The sequence below is a fragment of the Myotis nattereri genome (genome assembly GCF_964212035.1).
Source record: "Myotis nattereri genome assembly, chromosome: 15".
Taxonomy (NCBI): Eukaryota; Metazoa; Chordata; class Mammalia; order Chiroptera; family Vespertilionidae; genus Myotis; species Myotis nattereri.
The window spans coordinates 9,225,864-9,248,678 of record NC_138090.1 but is presented as its reverse complement, the minus strand read 5'-3'; the positions used below and the strand labels follow the sequence as shown (position 1 = coordinate 9,248,678).

Sequence of the window (22,815 nt, the reverse complement as noted above, 5' to 3'; positions counted from 1 at the left end):
GTTGATTTGCAACTCTAAATGAATAAAAACCTGAACATCAATAATCAAAGAAGAAATTCCTCCTAGACTAACCATATGAGGTACTTATTCAGACTATATGTTCCCGCCCTCTGAATGTAAGTCATTCAGTTTCAGCTCAAGAGAATCCTGGTGTGCACCTCTTAAATATGATGGTATTGCAGTTATTTTAGAACAAGTTTTCCCTCTCTGAACCCTCTCTATTTCAATCTAATCATCCTCAGTTTATTGCTTATGTTACATGATATGAGGCATGCCTGGGGAGACACTTGGAAACTATCAATATTTCTTAGGCTATATGTTGTTTCCAATAGCCTGAAATTGAACTTCCTCGATGACTTATTTTGAACCACATGTAATTCTCTATGACAGAATAACATAAGAGATATAAGTAGGAGTCCCACACAATATGGGTTACGTAGTCATTTATTCAGCAAATATTGGCTGAGTACTCATTAGGCATCTAAAATTGGGTCTTTGTTACTTAGAAGTTCCCTACTTTATTTCTGTATCCCTGGTGTCTATTCTATCCCCACTGCTATATTATTTCTTTGTAATAAAAGCTGTGATGAAAAATAAAGGTTTTTAGAAGAATACATAACTAATTTATCTGGGGAGATCAGGGACAACTAATGAAGGAAATTAGCCACAAAGAAGCAACACTAAGCAAAGATATAAAGAATGCATAAATATGGACAATTCAAATTTAGGCTAGAGAAGGGTAGAGAGATATCAGGAAGAATCAAAAACAGCCAAGATGGTGTGGTTCAATGGTTGAGAATCCATCCATGATCCAGGACATCACGGTTTGATTCCCGATCAGGACACATGCCTGGGTTGTGGGCTCGATCCCCAGTACGGGGCAACCGGTTACTGATTCTCTCTCATCATTGATGTTCCGATCTCTCTCTCCCTCTCCCTTCCTCCCTCTTAAATCAATAAAGCATATTTATTTTTTAAAATGTTTTTTAAAAAGAAGAAAAAATAAATAAATAAGAAAACCCTGAAGAGAGAAAACCTTTGGCTCAGAAAAGGCCAAGTCAGAGAGAAGGGAGAGAGAGAAAGAATGTCAGGACATGAAGCTGGGTCACTGGGCAGGGACTAGACCACGCAAGTCACATGGGAAGAAAAATAAATCTTCAATCTGCAAGAAAGAGTCTACAGTTACTTAGCAAGTTTCTAATGAATCAGTTAGGTGATCAGTTCCTTAAAACTGAAAGCATTCCAAATAAAAGTGGGCTAACCAACATGACCAGGATTATGATGGGGATCGTGGCTGGAGACCTAGAATAGAGCTGGGACTTAGGCTAGTCTCCTTAAAGGGGGTCCCAATCCAGTGAGATAACACATGTATTTTATGGAATAGTATCTGTCTCTATAATGTCAAAATCATTGCATAAAAATTCTGAGTCTTTTTTCTTTCTATTTTTTAAAGCCATGTTGTTTTAAATATATTTTTATTTATTTCAGAGAAGAAGAGCAAGGGAGAAAGAGGAACATCTATGATGAGTAAGAATCATTGATCAGCTGCCTCCTGCATGCCTCACACTGGGGAATCCAGCCCATAATCTGGGCATGTGCCCTGACCAGAAATCCAACCATGACCTCCTGGTTCATAGGTCGATGCCCAACCACTGAGCCATGCCAGCCGGGCTTTTCTATTTTTTATAGCAAGTAAAATAATAATTTAAAAAAGCACATACTCTATCCAGTTTGGCTCAGTGGATAGAGTGTCAGCCTGGGGACCAAAGGGTCCCTGGTTCGATTCCAGTCAAGGGCAGGTACCATGGTTGCAGGCTCCTCCCCAGCCCAGACCCTGGTCGGGGCTTGTGCAGGAGGCAACCAATCGATGTGTTTCTCTCACATTGATGTTTCTCTCTATTTTTTTCTCTCTCTTTTACTCTCCCTAAAAAGCAATGGAAAAATATTCTCGGATAAGGATTAACAAAAATAAAAATTTAAAAAAACACACAGCAATCTTAAAGCTGGAAGAGCAATAAGTGAAATTGCTACTGTAGTTCATGGATGTGGCAGGGGTACATGCTCTCTCATTACGAGGCAGGAGCGAGGCACATGACTGTGTATGTAGGAATAGGTGTGACCAAGGACAGTCGGAGAGATGGAAGCCACTGGAGAATAGAAAACATGAAGAGTCTCTCACCAGGCAATGCCAAAGCGTCCTGTGCATTTCCTCTTCCTCGCCTCTGTACCCTTTGTGGTGCCTGTCCCAGCTGGACTTGCGACAATTCCAAATTGTTCCTTCCTCTTTTAACCTTCTTGTCATCTTCAGACTTTTTGGAGATTGAAGAGACATTCAAACCAAACTTTGAGTTCTTTTCTTTAGCTTGTCCAGGTTAACCACAGGCTTAGCGTCAGATGACAGGTCTTTTGATGGATTTGAAGAAATTCCAAATTTAGCTCCCCAGCAGCTTTTTCTTTTTTCTTTTTTACTTGATTTTAGAGAGAGGGAGAGAGAGAGAGAAACATCAACGATGAGAGAGAAACATTGATCGGCTGCCTCCTGCACACCCCCCACCCAGGAATCGAGCCTGCAACCCGGACCTGTGCCCGGACTTGGAATCGAACCATGACCTTCTGGTTCATAGGTCAGTGCTCAACCACTGAGCAACACTGGTTGGGCCAGGCCCCAGCAGCTTTCTTAGTCTCCAAGCTCACAGGTACATTAAATCCTTCAGCTCTCTTCTGCATTCTCTCAGCCTGTGCTATTTCAAATATAATTATTACCACTTTCTTTTCTGCTGCCACATCAAAAGTTTTTTTCAGGGGCCTCATCCTCTTTGACAGGCAGTTCTATGGGCTTGGGTTCTTCTTCCTGTTTCAACTCCCAGTTCATCTTCTTCATTTGCCTCCTCTTCAGCATGCTCTTCAAGATAAGCCCAGAGCCTGTTGATGAGATCTTGTTTTTTTTGTTTTATTTTGTTTTGTTTTTTAATGAGATCTTGTTTTATTTCCTTGGTCTATAAACCACTAGCAAGAAGAAAAAAACAAAAAAACAACCCCCCCCCCAAAACAAACAAACAAACAAACAGCTAAGCTGTGTGGCTCAGTGGTTGAGCATCGACCTATGAACCAGGAGGTCAGGGTTTGAATCCTGGTTGGGGCACATGATCCCAGTGAGCTTGATCCCCAGTGTGAGATGTGCAGGAGGCAGCCAGTCAATGATTCTCTCTCATCATTGATATTTCTCTCTCTCTCTCATTCTCCCTTCCTCTCTGAAATCGATAAAAATATATTTTAAAAAAGATAGTCCTCTAACTGCTAGCTGGGTCTTGGCTGAATCTGTTTGGAGTGGAGTTTCCGTCTAACAGAGCTGGGAGCAGGGATGGAAGAGGTGGGTTCTGACTCACACACCACAGTCTCACCATTCTTACCAAGCTCTGGTAGATTTCCTTGAGTAACTGTTTCTTCATTTGCTGCTTGCCTCGGGAACATTTCCTGAGATGATACATGGTTTTCCTTTTATAATTCTCACCAGTTTCACTGGGGAATGATTCCGTGGTGCTCCTCAAACTATCGTGCTGAAGTGGAACTTAGTGAGGAGAGATATTTTTATAAGTAAAAAGAACGGTTTAGAAGATTGCTGGAATTAAAATCGATGTCTAAAACAATTTCATTTTATACACCAGCAACAATGACTTGAAAATATAATTTTAAACAGGTTATATTTACCAGAGCAAAAAATATACACACCAATCATAAACCTAACAGAAGATGTAAAATACTCCTGCAGCTAAAATTAAAACATTGTGTTGATGTATATTAAAATAATAAAACTACAATCTTAATATAGAAGACTAAAGACCATAAAGAAATCAATTCTCTCAAAATTCATTTATATTGTAATATAATTTCGACTTAAGTTCTTATGGGGATTTTCACGAAACTTGCTAATCGGATTCTATATTTGTTAGAGATTAGTAAATGAGCAAGAATAGCCAAGATAATCTTGAAGAAAACGATAGGGGAAAACATCCAGATTCATTCTCAAGTTTATATACATAAAAAGCATGGTACTGAAGCACCATTAGAAAAACAGAGCGTTATATCATAATAGAGAGCCCTTAAGAGGATGTTTTAAAGCAGTGGTTCTCAACTTTCTGGCCCTTTAAATACAGTTCCTCGTGTTGTGACCCAACCATAACATTATTTTTGTTGCTACTTCATCACTGTCATGTTGCTACTGTTATGAATCGTAATGTAAATATCTGATATGCAGGATGGTCTTAGGCGACCCCTGTAAAAGGGTCGTTCGACCGCCAAAGGGGTCGCGACCCACAGGTTGAGAACCACTGTTTTAAAGGAACAAACCAGAACTTCATAGAAGATATTTGTGGCATGTAGATTTAAAAAGAAGTATTTTAAATACACGAATTTGAAATGTGATATATGATGACTTTTATGTGTATGGAGTTTTTATGTTAATGACAGCTTTATTTGGTGTAATAAAATAACAACACATTTATTAATAAATATAAGCACCAACCAAAAAATGATTTTTTAAAAAACTGTTTTTATTGATTTTTAGAGAGAGAGGAAGGGAGAGCAAGAGGGAGAGAGAGAGAGAGAGAGAGAGAGAGAGAGAGAGAGAGAGAAAAACAGGTGTTAGCTGTTTTCTGCACACCTCCTACTGGGGATTGAGCCTGAAACCAGGATATGTGCCCTGACTGGAAATGGAATCGGTGACCTTTTGGTGCATGGGACGACACCCAACCAACTGAGCCACACTGGCCAGGGAAAATAATTTTATTGTTGTTGTTGTTAATCCTCACCTGAGGATATTTTCCCATTGATTTTTAGAGAGTGTAAGAGAGAAAGAAACAGAGAGAGCTATTGTTGTGAGAGAGACACATTGATTGGTTGCCTCGTGGCACATAACCTAACCATGACCGGGGATTGAGCCTGCAGCCGAGGTGCATGTCCTTGACCCGAATCAAACCTGGATCCCTTCAGTCTGCGGGGCCCATGCTCTATCCACTGAGCCAAACCAGCTAGAGTCAAAATGATTTTTTTAAAATATTTTATTTATTTTTTATTTTTTGCATATTTTTATTGATTTCAGAAAGGAAGGGAGAGAAAGATAGAAACCTCAATGATGAGAAAGAATCATTGATCGGCTGCCTCCTGCACAACCCCTGCTGGGGATCAAGCCCACACCCTGGGCATGTGCCCTTGACTGGAAGCAAACTCAGGACCCTTTGTTCCACAGGCTGATGCCCTATCCACTGAGCCAAACTGGCTAGGGCCAAAATGACTTTTTTTTAAAGTGAGTTGGCAAGTAGGAAATTGACCTTGCTTGGGAGTAGCAGGTTAAAATTTAGTAAAAATGACTCATGGACTGACTTTAAGCAGTCAGTAATTGTCTGTATATAGGAGGACAAATGCCAGGAGTAGTAAGATAGATGGGTCTGAGCTTAGTGTCGGAACCATATGTTTTTTCTATGCCTTTGGCTTTGCAAGAATCATATTCCTGCTGCATTTTCTAAATGTTCGTTATAGATTGTTTTAGAGAGAGAATATATAAAGATGGTTTCTTACATAAATAATGTCAACCACAAAAGGGGAAAGGCCTCCTTGTAATTTTATTAATTGCATCTTGAAGAAAAATTCCCATATTCTGTTTTGAACTATGGTGTATGAAACCATCTACAAATGGTCCTCGCACTAATTAACCATATTCAGACTTGTCACACACATTCTGAAAATTTCACACAGCTGTACATTCTATATCGGGTTGTGAAATAATGGATAATGCTCTCCTGCTTTTAGTTTAGTGGTACTTCCTTCTAGCCCAGGGGTGGGCAAACTTTTTGACTCGAGGGCCACAATGGGTTCTTAAACTGGACCGGAGGGCCGGAACAAAAGCATGGATGGAGTGTTTGTATGAACTAATATAAATTCAAAGTAAACATCATTACATAAAAGGGTAGGTCTTTTTTTTTTTTTTTTTTTTTTAGTTTTATTCATTTCAAACGGGCTGGATTCGGCCCGCGGGCCGTAGTTTGCCCACGGCTGTTCTAGGCCATGGAAATGAAGACCACTGGGTCATTGGCTGTATCACTGTTTAACTCCATTAGAGACATTGTAGGGGTTTTTGGTTCTTAAAATTACTAGACAATGAAGCACAACCAGAAGAAATTTAGGGGGAAAAAAAAAGTTAACTAAGAATGTCTTTTTCTGTCTGACTGCTTAATAGTAAGGCAATATAGGCCTGCTTATACCTTAAACCAGGGATGGGGAACATCTGGCCTGTGGGCCATATAAGGCCTGTGAAATCATTTGGTCTGGCCCTGCCAAGGCGTTAGAGGTGAGTTAATTAAATGCTTGACCAAATATAGCAGGCTAATTTTTAAGTTGAGAATTTGGATTTTGTGTGGCCCGCAAATGATATTGTAAACGTCCAAATGGCCCTTGGCAGCAAAAAGGTTCCCCACCCCTGCTACACAAAGAAAACATAAATATAATTAATGCATCTGTTTTAGGGAATGGCTATCATTTTTTGGAATCTGGTTATAGAACTATATGGTACAAAAGATTTAATACAGTTACTTGAAGTCATTTGCATAGACTATCTGTAAACATTTGCATAGACTATCTGTAAACAATACGACACTGATGACCAGGAGTTGGACAGCAATGGTTTGGAATCCCTGCCTTAACATGCAACAATGAGGTAGACAAATGTTTCCAAAGTTGCCAATATTTGAAAAAAAATTTTAACAGAAATCATCATTTTTCTCAGAAAACATTGCACACATTTACCAAAATTATGTTCATTTGCTTTTGGCGGGAAAACCAGTCTGAGATAATTAATATTTCTAAATTGAATAGATAGTTCTTTCATTAATCAAATGAAAAGATATATTAATAATTAATATATGTAATACGATTATAGTTCATGAGACAGGGATGAAGATAAGAAAAAGTATCCCTTGGGGGGTGAAATTTTGAGAACTGTAGGGCCAATTCCTACTCACTGATCAGCTTTACTTTGAACTGATCTTTAAATGTTGCCTAAATGTCCTTAAGTGTTGACTCAGATAACCAATATGAATCTCCAGATAGTTCATTGATACACGTGAAATGGAACACTTTTCCCTATGACTTTTCATTTTATTCTTACCTGTGTAATCACTGCAGGTCTTCTCTACAAATTTTTAACGCATGTGGCCTATCCCCTCCAATTGGCAGTACATAGGACTTTACCACGTTAGTATAAATGCTCTAGAGCAGTGGTTCTCAACCTTCCTAATGCCACGACCCTTTAATACAGTTCCTTATGTTGTGGTGACCCCCAACCATAAAATTATTTTTGTTGCTACTTCATAACTGTAATTTTACTACTGTTATGAATCATTATGTAAATATCTGATATGCAGGATATATTTTCATTGTTACAAATTGAACACAAAGCATAGTGATTAATCACAAAAGCAATATGTAATTATATATGTGTTTTCTGATGGTCTTAAGCGACCCTTGTGAAAGGTTCGTTCAACCCCCAAAGGGGTCGCGACCCACAGGTTGAGAACCCCTGCTCTAGAGCGGGTACAACCTCTTAGTTACCTGTAGAGTCAACAAATGGCATTGTTTTATATGTCATAGTGTCATGTAGTCTATCTTTTAACCCAGAGCTTCTCAAACATGTCTTTCAACTCTGGTGAGATTCTGTCCCACCAATTTTGCATGATCAGGATAAGTGAGAGAAAATTAAGCTTATTGTGGGACTTGGGATAATTTGGGTCTTCTGCAAGGACACTTTTTCTTAAATAAAAAACATAATTTGCATTTACAAGAGGATGATAAAACTTCATTAATTTATCATGGGGCCCTATTCTTTGGACTTGTTTGGGTATGGATATTGTGGTCCACGCCAGTTGGGAAAATGGGAAGAGGACTGGCTGGTATGACTCAGTGGATTGAGCATCTTTCCATGGACCAGGAGGTCCCAGGTTTGATTCCTGGTCAGGGCACATGCCCAGGTTGTGGGCTTGATCCCCAGAAGGGAGCATACAGGAGTCAACTGATTGATGTATTACTCTCATCGATGTTTCTCTCTCCCTCTCTCCCTCTCCTTTCCTCTCTATCTAAAAATCAATTAAAAAAAAAATATTTAAAAAAATTGGAAGAGGAGAAGGGCAAAGAGCCTGAGTCGCCCAGAGGAGTCGGGTGGCTTTGAGGCTCACAGAGGATTTAAGAACTAGAAAAACAAGTGTTGCTTGGGCAGCCATTTTTGAAATGATGCACGCAATTGTGATTGTCATCTTTTCCAGATAATTCCCTCAGCATTTTGGCCAAGCATAATGGATTCAACCGTCAGAAGCAGGAAGTCTACCTTTTGCCAATCGTCATCAGTGACAGCGGGAACCCTCCTCTGAGCAGCACCAGCACGCTGACCATCCGGGTCTGTGGCTGCAGCAGTGATGGTGTTGTCCAGTCCTGTAATGTGGAAGCTTACGTCCTTCCGATTGGACTCAGTATGGGCGCCCTAATTGCTATATTGGCGTGCATCATTTTGCTGCTAGGTATGTATTTCCTTCATAGCCTCATGGTTCCCATTTTTCTGGTTCATCAATGACTGTACATAAGGACAGCAAACCCTGACCAAGCCAGACATGCTTTTGGAAAGAAGAACTCTTTTGGACTTCTCCTAGCTCTGAGATCACTAAGAGGAGGTGAGGAGAAAATAGTTATGATGGTAAATGTCGGACCCTAGCCAGTTTGCCCTGGTCCAGACATGTGGGAGGCAACCAATTGATATGTCTCTCTTACATCAATGTTTCTCTCTCTCTCTCTCTCTCCCTTGCACTCTCTCTAAAACTCAATGGTAAAAAAAAAAAAAAAATAGTAAATGTCCAATTGGAGATGACTATTCAGTGCCTTTGTCAGTGCCATCACCAGTGAAAATATAGACTAAGGTGGATGGTGGGGGAAGTGGGGATGGGCCTTATGTGGTTACAACAGCATCTATTATAAAGAAGACCTCCAGATCTGGTGCACACCCGCTGGCTGCAATAAATATGTGTCCAAAACTCTCTTTTATTCAAACAGTTTATGGATTGGGTTGCTGAGTCATCTGATCACAAAGTTTGGTGAGATAAAAAGAAAAAAAAATAAGCCAACAAAAAGTATAATATATTTTTTTCTTCAAGATTACATTGTCTTCCTGAGATGTTTTTCTTGATATTAAAATCAAATAGCATTCTCTCAAAATTGAGAGCTCATCCTTCATAAAGGTATTTTGCTTAATTCTCACAGCAATGATATCAAAGCAATAGACTCATAAGTTTTAGAATAATGACCCTCCCTCTGAACCTACAAGATGCGTGTGTTGCTCATACGACTACATGCGAGTCGACTAACTGTTCTTTCATGTTTGTTTTTCCTACAGTCATCGTGGTGCTGTTTGTCACTCTGCGGCGACATAAAAATGAGCCATTAATTATCAAAGATGATGAAGATGTACGAGAAAACATCATTCGCTACGACGACGAAGGAGGCGGGGAGGAAGACACGGAGGCCTTTGACATCGCCACTTTACAAAACCCGGATGGAATTAATGGATTTTTACCCCGTAAGGATATTAAACCAGATTTGCAGTTTATGCCAAGGCAAGGGCTGGCTCCAGTTCCCAATGGTGTTGACGTGGATGAATTTATAAATGTGCGGCTCCACGAGGCAGATAACGACCCCACGGCCCCGCCCTATGACTCCATTCAGATTTATGGCTATGAAGGCCGGGGGTCAGTGACGGGCTCCCTCAGCTCCTTGGAGTCCACCACCTCAGACTCAGACCAGAATTTTGACTACCTCAGTGACTGGGGTCCCCGCTTTAAGAGACTGGGTGAACTTTACTCTGTTGGCGAAAGTGACAAAGAAACTTGACAGTGGATGACCAATAAACCCATGGAACTGAGCATTCTGTAATATTCTAGGGCCACTCCCTTTAGATACAGCCAATGTGGCTATTTGTTTTAGAGGCAAGTGTAGCACCAATCATCTATAAACTCAACTACATTTTAATGTTGAACCAAAAAAAAAAATGGATAATAAAAAGTCTATGTTAGGAGGTGATAAATCTTGTGGAGTGTGAATTAAACTATGTGGAGTGTCTAGAAGTCGTTGGATAGTTGCTATGTATGTGACCACACAGACAAAGACGGGGATCCTGGCTCATGCTTAGGGAAAAAACATAGTTTTCAAAGAGGAAAAAAATCAAAATTAAAAGGTGCTTTCTTAGACAAAATGGACCTGCAAGGAATTTGCTGCTGAGATGTGTCTTCTGCAAGGATTTTTATAAATGCGAATGGTTTTTTTCCCCTTCACCAATAAGGATCCCGCCACACACGATAAAGCAATACTCGGTCGGCTGTACATTCTGACTTTTGGGAGTTTGGGAAGGCCTCCTAAGATTACACGGTACAGTGACCACACATTGTACATAATGGTTGGCCCCACTCATCAGAGACGGAATAGCATCTTTAAATATTGTGTCGAGCCTTAAAATAGTCACATGTTCCTAATCCATTCCAAGGTGGGGTCTGCCAACGCAGTGGTGGGAGGAGAGAAATCCCACGGAACAGGCTTGTTTTTAAGAAGCAGGATTACTCCTTCCCTCCACTTCATCTTGTTCCACAAGGACACAAAGATAGACTATGTCACGCAGTGGACAACGTCAGAGACAGATGGTTTTATTTGTTTAATCCTCAAAATAAATATTTTATTGATGTCCATTAATGCGTTTATTTATTAAGGTTGGTAACCTATAGATGAAGGGACTATATGGAGAAAAAAAAGATAAATTATATCCATTAATAATCCTTTAGATTGTTTTATATAAATATATATATATATATATATATACACACACACAATGAATGTTTAATACATGTACATTTTGATGAGATGAGTATGGCAGGCAATATTCTGACCAGGGAGCGAATAATCTCTTTAGTGTAGAAAGTGTTATTGTGACTGGTGATGGCAGGAACAGCATTTTCCCAGAGAAACTTTTGGACTGTTTTCTATTTTGTTCATACTCCTAGTATTTGGTGTTTTTACTACAAGCACAAACATCTGAAAGTATATTGATCCGTGTGAATATTTAAACTCTAGACTTTTAGATACCTACATAACGCCCTGCCCAACAGACATGCTTCAAGTCACCCCACAATGTTTTAGAGCAGGAACCGATTTGTACATAATTTTACTGCTTCTGTTTTCAGCACTTCTCTCCCCGATCCTCATGGTGAGACACAGAACATCTTAGAGTCCAAAAGAGAACAGCCCTAGCAGATGTGAGCATATTCAATTTGTAATACCAACCTGACATTTAGGAGTAGAGAAATGTATGATACAACTGAACTACTACGACATGCAGATCATTTTAATTTTCTACTTTGCTTTAATGCAATATTGTTTATTTACTCCATGTATTGTATTCAGAGAAACTCCTGTATTGTTTCCTACTTTGTGAAATATATTTTTATAAATACCTTTGTTGTCTTCACTTTTCTTTTCCCCAATCAGATGAAGACCTACTACGAGAGTCTTACTAGAATTCTAGAACATTCAACTAAATTATTGCAAGAATCACCTTTATTTGTAAGAGCTTTTATATAAAGAACCAAGGATGTGAAATGGCTTGATCACACCATCTCAGGCACTGGCTTGGGCTGCCTGAAAAGAACATGACTTTGGCTAGAAAACTGAAGGTACCAATTTTTGGAGGCTACTTCTACTATGATAGAAACAAAATATTTAAATATGATACTTAGAATTGACAACTCTCCAGTGACTTAAATGAGGCCTTACTGAGTTTTTGTTACCTGAGATTCATCCATAGTTTGTCCTTTATGTGTATGATGATAGCTGTTGAATGTGTTTTTGGAGGTCAAAGCGATTGCCCCAAATGATTTCAAAATACACTAGGATTTGGAACAATGTCTGAAACAAATATTTGGTGAGTGTAAATTATTAATAGTAGTATTGGTAATAATATTCACTGATATTCTGACTACCTTACACATTCTAAACCAAGGTAAGATGATTACTTTATTTATCTCTTGCATACCAGACTCATTTCTAGTATATTTCTCAGTGAAGTGCCATAAAGTACAGATTTATAAACATGGTTAACAAAAATCATGCTAATTTTTGGAATATAAAATCCATATCCTCCAATCTTGGAAATCAATAGGATAATCACCTATGATGGTTTCCATGAGCAGGAGATAATGTCTGGTATACCAGTTGCCCAAAGCTCACCTCAAAATTCACTTTGCCCATAGAGACAGCATGAAAGTGTGGGTCTCTTGCTGACTTTGTTGTTGTTGCCATCACCATGCTAGCACTTGGTGCTTAAAAACCCATTTAAGTTGTTATAATATGGAATCAAGTATGTTTATTGACTAGGACTGAACTATATTTTTAGTGTACCCTGAATTTAAATAAAAGTCCAAGGAACACAGAGGCATTCTCTCTCTCTCTCTCTCTCTCTCTCTCTCACACACACACACACACACACACACACACCCCTAGACTTAACTACTTTTTACTTTAGCAATAGACTTTCCAGGATTTCTTTAACCAAGAGAAGGCATGAGCGTTCCCAAACTTTTAGAATTTGAGAACCCCATGTTCAACTCTTTAAATAATACATATTTTTAACTTTATCAAAGTGACTGTTTTTGTCTCTGTGCACTGATTTCTGTTGCATGGGCATTTTAATGTGTCTATAGATCCCAACCATTAGTCCTTTCCCATTCTTCTACCAAATGGAGAAGAACCATTGAGTTGATGCAAAGTGAGACAAAATCATCTCCCTCTACCTATCTCACAATTCAAGGCTCCTATGTGGGGAGATGAAGCATCCCTGAGTGGATTGGTCATCACATGGATCACTTCAGCCTTGACCCTGTCCACTCACTGATCAAATCAAATTATAAAAATGTCTTTTAAACATCCATCTGTGTACAGTCTAGAGAATGAAGGGCCCATTCTTTACAGTAATCTTTGATGAGTATAGTTATTTTAAGATTAAAAATAACTGACAAGGGGATGGTTAAACGATGCTAGACATTAAATTCAAGTGTTAACCTTGCCACACAGAATTGTGATTTCGAGATTATGAGCAATGAAAATGTTCCGAGGAAAAATGCGTGGGTAAGTGTTTGTGTGTGTACAAAATAAAAGAAAACTTAGATTCACTGCCATCACCGGTGAAACCAGAATGCCTAGAAAGAGCCAAATGTGTCTTTGGGAGAGTTTGTTTAATCAGATGCTTAAAATAAGACAGGTCTCTGCATGAGACCTAGAAATCTCCTAGGAACAGCCAGATTTCACACTGAGTCTCAGTGGAGTTCTGGGCTGGGCTGCGTTTTGGAGAAGGAAATGCGGGTGCTGAGAGCTAAGTAGCCAATTACTCTTTATAGCCACATAAGGACTGGAGGCAAGTGGGCCCTTCCAACAAGTTGTATTATGCGATCACGGGCTTTGCAGGGGATCTCACGAATGTATAACCTTCTGATTGCCTTTTTGATTGAAAGTTCCATCTGAGATCAGGGCAGGGCAAGCAGTAATAAGATTTCAAAAATTCCCATCACTGGCACTGTAGGAAAGGCTGAGCATGACTGAAATCCTATTATTGTCAGTCAAAAAGATAAGGTAACAGTGGGCATCGCTATAAAAGCTATATAAATGCACAATTTAAACAGGAAATATCAACATTGAATATATGTGTGTGTATGTGTATACACACACATACATACACATACACATATGCCCAATTAAATTACCAGGGATTAATTTGTAATTTTTTTTTGTCTCACAATATCACACACTACCCCAAACCCGGAATGGGGGCTTTTTGTTTTTCTGACTGTAACCTTGAATTTGAAAGCCATTGGATTGAGGGTAAAGGGTTTTTAATGCAGGTTTCTATTTGAGAACAAAATAGTGGCTCATAATACCCGGGATTAGAATTAAATGTATCACGTTGTGAAACTGGACTTAGATGTTTGTATGTGCTTCTGTTGTTTTTTCTAGAGAAAATAGTTGTAGAATGTATTTTGTAGGAAATAGTTTTCATAATATTTTTATTTTCCTCAATTACAGTACTGTTCTATTCGTGTACAAAGTTTCTTAGCACAGTGACTCATTTGGCCAGACAGTGTTGCATATATTGTCAGTGCAATCATTGTTCTTTATGAAGGTAGAAGACAGAGATTCTATCATAACCAGAAAATAATTTTTATTATTTTCTTCTTAGTCAACACACATTTATATATTACATGGTATACTGATTTTTACATGAATACACTCTTGATATTAAAGATACATTAGTTCAAGTATTTTTGACTCAATCCTAGTATTATGGGCTCATGCAGTTTAACGCCCCTTCCTGACTTGATGGATTATCTAAAAGGAAACAATTGTGTCTCCTACATATATCAAGCATTAACCAGCTCAGGAATTCATCTATAAAGTCATATAGAAAGATTCAGTAGGATGGCATCTCCAAACCTATTTCCTTTATTTATAAAATGGAGATAATAAATTTCATCTAAAACAAATCATTAAAACATTCTTCATCAAGGGTCTTATGAAGCATTCCAACTTGGTTTAAACTTACAGTGGCCTGATATTAAAGCCCCATAGCTTGTGACTACAGAACACTCTCGGTAATTCTAACGTGAAGCTTGTAATGGTAAGAAATAGAAGCTCAGTTGTCCACAGTGATGCAGAAGAACTGAAGAGGAAGTAAGTGATTTTGAATGGGAAGACCCAAGACACCGTCATGGAGTTTTCATAAAAGATGGGAACTGAGGACTGGGTGCCATAGAAATCTGAGCTTTGCAAACAACCAACACTAAGAAGCAAAACTGAGAAAAAGCACGATGTTTATACATGAATGACACCTTTCCAAGCAATCAGAAAGAGCCAGAAAATGGGTGCTCATACGTCCCACATAGGTTTGCCTAAATCGTAGCATGTTTGTGGATGAAAAAAAAAATAATGTTCAGAGATGTCTGAAGGGATTTTTCAGAGTTCAGTGACACATCCCATACATGAGAGAGACAGACATTGAACTCTGATCTTCTAGCTCACAGCCAAGGTAAGACACTAAATATTTTGTGTGTGAGCTCCTGCTCCATTATTTCCGGAAGTGTCATTTACATCTCAAGGCCAGTAGGCATTTTTTGGAGGAATTGGTGTCTATGGTGCTCTTTTCCCCAACATGAGTTACGGGACATTATCTGACTCACATCTTGAATGTAAGTATTACCTCTTGTGGGAATCTTTCTTAATGGTAATAGTTCTCTTTATCATTATCCACAGATGACAGAAGAAGGGTTGTTAGGAGGAATAACACAGGATGTGAGTAACCTCACAGGGTGATCTGATCGTAAATTCCTAACTGGGAAGGTCAATGATGGGTAGCCATGCCCAAGCATAGAATGTCTCAACATCACAACTCATTCCAGTGCTTACTTTGCAATAGTCCCTGAGTCATGTTTTACTAGGCCATATATGCAGCATGTTACCTTAAGGGGCCTTACCCAATTCTCTTGTTTCCTTGCATAATTTGGATGAAGTTCTTTTAAGGGTCTGATTAGCCTTTGCCACTGGAATTTCCTGATGAATGAGGTCTCATTAAGCAGCGTGTAATACCCACCTGACTCTTAAGGCTTTGGTAACGTCTTTTGTAATCAGAGAGATAAATGCTGGCCCACTGCCACTCTGTAAAGATTGGGGAGCCTGCAATTAGGAATTTTTTCCTTCAGTAGAGAAGGTGCTAAGAGGTTCCTGAAATTGCCTGGTGCTTTAGGCATGCCAGTGAAGTCCATGCCAGTCTTCCCCAAGGTGTGTTCCCCTCATTATTTGGCCTCATCCTGGAGATTGAGGGAGGCTGAGTATTCAGGTTATTGGCATTGCCGGTTGGGCAAGCTTTCACTACCCGGTCAATTAGAACTGTCATACCTAGAGCTTCAATGGTGTTGATCAGCTCAAGAAGAATGGAGAAAGCATACCGGAAGTCCGTATAGACGTTCAGGGTCATCCTCTTCCCAATTCTAGGGCCATAGTGAGGGCTATTAACTCAGCATTTTGAGTGGAGGTAGGGCCCCTGCTCCTACAGTTTTATTCAGGGTGGCAGTTGTATAGCCTGCCCCCCTCTTACCTTCCTTTTTGAAGCTACTTCTGTCAGTAAGCCATGCTTCCTCCACCCTTTCCAGGCTTGGCTGGTGGGAGTATATTGTATCTATTTTTTCTAGGCAATGATGTTCCAGGTTTCCCAGCTCAATTGGGAGGAGAGTGGCCGAGTGTAAAGGGTAGCATGTTTTTATGGTGACCACTGGGTTGTCTAGAAGCATGGCCTGAAAGAGGTGGCAGTCATTCTGTCCCCTAGGGTTTATCAGGGCTTGAACCTGGTGTGGGGTCCAGATGGTTACAGGTTGTCCAAAAGCCAAGTTTTCTGCCACTTTTAAGAGAGTGTCTGTAGTAGCAACCTCCCAAAGTCAAGGAGGCCATCCTTATGCTGTCTGCTCTAATTGTTCAGAAAAATGAGCAATTACCTGGGCCAGAGGTCTGAACTTCAGAGTTAAGACACCTCTACCCACAGTGCTATTTCCTGTCTCACCGGAGGCTTTGTGAAATCTGGGAGACCCAAGGCTGGGGCCTGAAGTAGCTGTCTCTTAGTTCCCAAAAAGCCTTTTCACATTCTGAGTTGCATTCAAATAGTTCACCATCTTTCCCTTTTAAGCCTTCTAGAGAGGCTTGGCTATGAATGCAAAATTAGGGATTCACATGAGGGAACCTGAACATTCCCAAGAACCCTTTAACTTGCTTCTTTAAAAAAATATATATAGATATAGATACAGATATAGATAGATTTCAGAGAGGGAGAGAGAGATAGAAACATCAATGAAAGAACATCATTGATCAGCTGCCTACTGCACGCCCCCTACTGGGGATCGAGCCCACAACCCGGGCATGTGCCCTGACTGGTAATTCCTTAGATTAGAAGGATTAGCAATCAATATGTCATCTGTACCCTGAAAGAGTGTATCCCCCTCCAAGTGTAGGCCCCTTAAGTCTTCGGCCAGGGCCTCACCCAGAGAGTCTAATACCGGCAACACCGACTCCTTTTCTTCGAGGGTGGTGAGCGTGGACCTTAACTTGCACTGCTTTGGAGATCCTTATTTTCACGCAGAGCCATAGAAATCGGAACCTAGGAAATCAGGTCCCATTTCTTTGGCAAAACAAGTCTACCTGGAGGATTGCGTTATAATTTAGGGAGCTGTTTGTGGCTCATGGTTCCCATCTTCTAATTTATATTGGGACCAGGCCATGTTACAGGAAAAAGACCAATTGTTTCTTAGTTTGGATGGTAACTGAACGATTTTCTGTGTTTTGGGATGCAGCCCTGGGGGCTATCAGTATGGCAGGTGACCTGTGAGTCCCCATGCCTTAGATCAGTGGTTCTCAACCTTCTGGCCCTTTACATACAGTTCCTCATGTTGTGACCCAACCATAAAATCATTTTCGTTGCTACTTCATAACTGTAATTTTGCTACTGTTATGAATTGTAATGTAAATATCTGATATGCAGGATGGTCTTAGGTGACCCCTGTGAAAGGGTCGTTCGACCGCCAAAGGGGTCGCGACCCACAGGTTGAGAACCGCTGCCTTAGATCTTTTGTTCTGAATTTGCCTTCAACAAGGAGGTTCTTACAATTTCTGGGCAAGCAGATGCTGCAGGATCTAACCCATTTCATTTATTTATTTGTTTATTTTTTTGGTGTGAATCCTCACCTGAGGATATTTTTCCATTGATTTTTAGGGAGAGTGGACGAGAGGCAGAAAGACAGAGAGAAACATCGATGTGAAAGAAACACATCGGTTGGTTTTCTCCTGCAGGAGCCCAGGACCAGGGCCGGGGCTAGAGCCTGCAACCAAGGTACGAGGCCGTTGATCAGAATCAAACCCAGGATCCTTTGGCCCATACGCCGACACTATCCACTGAGCCAAACCATCTAGGGCAGATCTAACCCATTTTAAATGTTTCCTATCTGGGAAGGCTGGCATTCACACCAGATGGCTTATGGATGTTGGGGTTGAACTCACAGAGGTGGTCCTGGGAACCCAGGGTTACTGAATTGCCTGATAGGGTTTTCTCAGAACAAATTTCTTCCTCATCTTCACCCACAGCTAGCATGTGGATGCACTTATGCTTAAGTGTGGTAGGCACTTAGATAGGAGCAGAGCAGGACAAGGACAATGAGCCAGCTAAAGGCCACCAGCTGGAAAGCCCCAGGTGCCTGGCAAAGGACAATCAATTGTAGGGTGGGACCTCGCCTCAGGCTGACCTTTCCTCCCTAGAGATAACATCTAGGCCTCAGATGGATTCCAGCTCCTGGCCCAAATAAACCCAGATAAACAACAAAAGCAGCCAAGGCTGACCTCAGAATCAGCTGCCTTGAATAATGACCCCTGCCTGGTGCACGCCCCTCAATCAGTGAAGATCACCACCCTGAAAGGACACACTTGGAAAGCTGCTGAATATTCGATTGAGATTACCTGGGACCGCCCCCAAGACTCCACCCTTAAAACCCATAGGATGGAGGGCCAGACTCTGCTCCCCACCCCCACCCGCCACTCCCCAGCCACTAGGGCCCTTTACCTGTAGAACTTGTTTCCTAAGCCCATTTCTTTTAGGAATTACTTTTTCTACCTCTATGGTTTACCCAGTGAGTGTTGGCTTACAGTTTGGGTCTTGGCTCTAAATCCTTTCCTAGCCAGAACCCAAGTGCGGAGGTTGCTGACCCCAGGTTTGGTCTGACCCCACCCAGTCGGTCAGAGGCCTGGTGCCCTTACCACCACCTACAACATAATGGTGCCACGACCCAGGTGTTTCATCACAGGTAAGCCAGTAGTCCTCGCCACCTTGGCTTGAAGGACATGACTGTGTTCTCTTTCCTCCCTGCATATTTTCCTCCAGCCATGGGGTTCGTTCTCTCTCTCTCTCTCTCTCTCTCTCTCTCTCTCTCTCTCTCTCTCTCTCTTTCTCTCTTCCTGCGGATTGCTGTAATGCTTGGGCACCTGTGGAGCATTTAAAAGCACGGAACCGAGTGTGGAATCTCGAGGGAAGGTGGGGGAGGGTGGGTGGGGAGAGATCAACCAAAGACCTTGTATGTATACATGCATAACCCCACGGACACAGACAATAGGGTGGTGAAGGCCTGGGACAGGGGACAGGGTGGGCTGGATGGAGACATATGCACCCATTATAAACACACACAAGCCCCCCCACCCCCCACCCCTGCTTTCCCCTGCCAGGTTATTAGTTCCCGTGGAGGGAGGGAGTCTTGTCCTTTGGCTGGGAAGATGTTCTCTCCCTTTGTGTCTGGAGTTAATTCAGATGAACTTTCTAGGAGCTTTTCTGAAATCTTCAAGGTGGAGCTAAGGGTTAAGGGGTGAGAGACCCTAGACGTGTGGTTGGCAAACTGTGGCTCTTGAGCCACATGCGGCTCTTTGGCTCCTTGAGTGTGGCTCTTCCTAAGCCTTAGGAGTACCCTAATTATGTTAATAACAGTGTACCTACCTATATAGTTTAAGTTTAAAAAATGTGGCTCTCAAAAGAAATTTCAATCGTACCGTTGATATTTGGCTCTGTTGACGAATGACTTTGCCGACCACTGGCCTAGACTGTATAGATAAGTGTCAAGATAACTAATGACAAAAATAAGAGGATGGCTTTTTTATCGCAAATGCTTTATGAGCTGAACCTCTTGCTGGGTGCAGGCGAGCCTAAACTCATCTTGGAAAAGAAGGGACACCTGGCAGCTTCCAGCCTCTAGACAAGGCCAGGCCTGCCCTCCCGGCCCGCGGTGTTGTGTGTTTCTTGCGGGCCCCGCTAACACGCGTAGTCACCAGGAATCTTCTCTCTGGCGCCTAAACCAGCTTCTATGAGAGCCTCGGGGATAACTTAGCCGGGACTCTCCCTTCCCTTCGAGGGGCGGCTGCCCCCTCTCCGAGGCCTCCTAGAGGACAAAGGGTTTGGGACATGTGAATCGCAGGGCAATGGGTCACTAGCCCAATGACTAAAGCTGAGAGATGTGGATGAGTTTTCTAGGGACCCCTTGTTCCTAGAGTTTTCTAGGCCTGATACGGGACCTCTGGCAAGGCCTGCTAAGTCCCGAGGCAAACAAGCAGGGACACCTGGTTTGGGATTGGTTTTGTGACGTGGAGCCTACCTGTCTGAGCAGAGGGAGTCCCTGGTTCCAGAGCCCAGCCACCACGTGACCACAGGTAAGTCTGCCCTCGGAACACGGGGTGTGCACACCACACCCCGGGTATTTCCCTACTGTGGTACTCAGCCCACATAAGGAGGGCCCCGGACAGTCCAGAGATTAGCAGGGACGCCTCCATAAATTCTCAGCTGGGAATTTATCTGTCTCCGTAGATGGGGCACCCGTTCACAGTGCCTGGAGATACCCTTTGGGAGAAACTTGAGCCTAGTCCCTCAAGCTTCTTTTGCAACAGCCTGGTCCCACTAGAAAGTGGACAGTGGAGAGGTTTGGCCTGTTAATGGCACCATTAAGTTTAATGCTACCCTGCAGTTAGACCTGTGTCGCCGTTCCCCAGGGACATGGGTGGAAGATGAGGCCTTAGATCAGTGGTTCTCAACCTGTGGGTCACGACCCCTTTGGGGGTCGAACGACCCTTTCACAGGGGTCACCTAAGACCATCCTGCATATCAGATATTTACATTACGATTCATAACAGTAGCAACATTACAGTTAGGAAGTAGCAACGAAAATAATTTTATGGTTGGGGGTCACAACATGAGGAACTGTATGTAAAGGGCCAGAAGGTTGAGAACCACTGCCTTAGATCAACGTGTCTTTTCCATACATGCAGCCATTAGGATTCTCAGAAATGACCCTCAGCTATGTGCTACCTGTAAACTAGATCTCCTATAATTGCTACAGAGCCTGAAAGAAAAATATACCCAGATGGAAAGAAACATCCCCAAAATGAATGAATTTGTTAGTTCTTTGCCAACATTTGTCAATCCCTTGAGTCATTCAAAATGGCTGTCCTTGTTGGACAGATAAACTCTGTACTGTCAGCACATCACAGCCCACTTTACCTTCCGCAAAGCTTCAAAATGCTTACAGAGAGTTGGTTTATGAAAGCAAAGTCCTAGGATCTTTGAAATGCCAATAACTCTCACGTAGGCCATCTTTTAAAATGCAAGCTTCTGGAGGTAACCCTTCTTGCAAGGAAAAAAAAAAAAAAAAAGCCATGTGAGCAGATCAAGTTAACTCACTTCAGCTGTTAAACATTGATGGGTAGACAAGTGTTAAGTTTAACTGCGTTGGGCCTTATAGTACCAAAGAAGCTAGAAAACAGATCTGGAGCTGTTGATGCAATGCCTTGTGCTTTGTTGAAGGTGTGTTTCTTGAAAGTGAGTGTTTAAAGTATGTTCATAAAAGTCAACCTAAGAAATGCCGGTTGTTTGCTTTTTTGGTTATTATTGGAAATTGAGGTCTCTAAGAGTTAAAATTTAAAATTCAATTGGAAAGAAATTGTGTGGTATAAGGTATAGAATATATTTTGAAGGAAAAAAAGTGAATTTTTCTAAATCCAAAATCAAGTACTGAGGTCTACTTTCTCTGTCTACAGTACCGTTTTCTCATTTGCAATAAGAGGAAACACAATGGCCTGTGCATGCATTCATTCTAAAAATAAAAGGATTTGTTAAAATCTTACTATGATTACAGCCACTGTGCTAGATGCTGAACATGTGTAGGTTGGCAAGACCCATGTGGGCACTGCGTCTTGGAGCTTTCATTCAGTTGCAGGAGGCAGGTGAAGGGGAACAGATCCTGACACCCATAACATGCCTCTTTGGAACAGGATTATATGAGGCTGTAGCAGAAGCCAAAAAGGCTCTAAAACTGAATACAAGGTACCATTTTGAAGAGACATTTGAATTTATTAAAGCATCTCCAAGTTGTCTTCCTCTTAGTACCAAGAAGAGAAATTGACTAAATCTCTAGAAACGCTTGTCAGTGGAGAAGGCATGGATGAAATGTGCATAACAACCAGATCCTGTTTCCTGTGCGTTCCCTGGTAACCTCATTACTCCCTTCTCCCCCGTACCCTTCTTTTATCTTCAGCTGAAAATGGCACTTAAATGATGGCTTGGGCCATTTGGGGGTGTTACTCAATTTTCCTGGGTGTGTCCCATGTGTGTGGAGGTACACATGTTATTAAACTGTCAACATAAGAAACATCCCGCCCTAACCGGTTTGGCTCAGTGGATAGAGTGTCAGCCTGCGGACTCAAGGGTCCCAGGTTCAATTCCAGTCAAGGGCATGTACCTTGGTTGCGGGCACATCCCCAGTAGGGAGTGTGCAGGAGGCAGCTGATCGATGTTTCTCTCTCTTCAATGTTTCTAACTCTCTATCCCTCTCCTTTCCTCTCTGTAAAAAAATCAATAAAATATATATTTTTTTTTAAAAAAAGAAAGAAACATCCCAACCTGTGGAGAATGTTTATAAGAAATAATCTTCCTTCTGTTTCCTCCTAAATTTCAAATGCATAAAAGGAGCTTCAAAACCGTTATTTTCTGGAGTCTTTGGGATCTTGCCCCCCTCGGGATATGTCAACGGTTTGGCTCAAATTAACTCATAAAAATTCTCTACAGGTTGGGGTGTTTCTTTTGTGGACAAACTTAGACAAGCAGAGGGGAAATGGTGTTTCCTCCCC

General features: G+C 41.4%; 1 protein-coding gene and 1 pseudogene across 2 annotated transcripts in view; one reads left to right on the top strand and one right to left on the bottom strand.

Annotated features, from left to right (window-relative positions):
* Nucleotides 1-11,530, top strand: part of CDH8 (cadherin 8) — a 305,905-nt gene extending 294,375 nt beyond the window's left edge. Inside the window, exons 10-11 of the mRNA XM_081107592.1 lie at nucleotides 8,310-8,561; nucleotides 9,428-11,530. Of these exons, the coding sequence (XP_080963718.1) occupies nucleotides 8,310-8,561; nucleotides 9,428-9,921 (746 nt within the window). The 3' untranslated portion in view covers nucleotides 9,922-11,530. The remainder of the gene's footprint in view (nucleotides 1-8,309; nucleotides 8,562-9,427) is intronic.
* Nucleotides 2,176-3,488, bottom strand: LOC308530985 (SAP domain-containing ribonucleoprotein-like; annotated as a pseudogene). The gene is made up of 3 exons: nucleotides 3,411-3,488; nucleotides 2,649-2,996; nucleotides 2,176-2,436 (listed from the first exon to the last, which is right to left on the bottom strand). The product of its transcript is annotated as an SAP domain-containing ribonucleoprotein-like (transcript).
* Nucleotides 11,531-22,815: the final 11,285 nt, after the last annotated feature.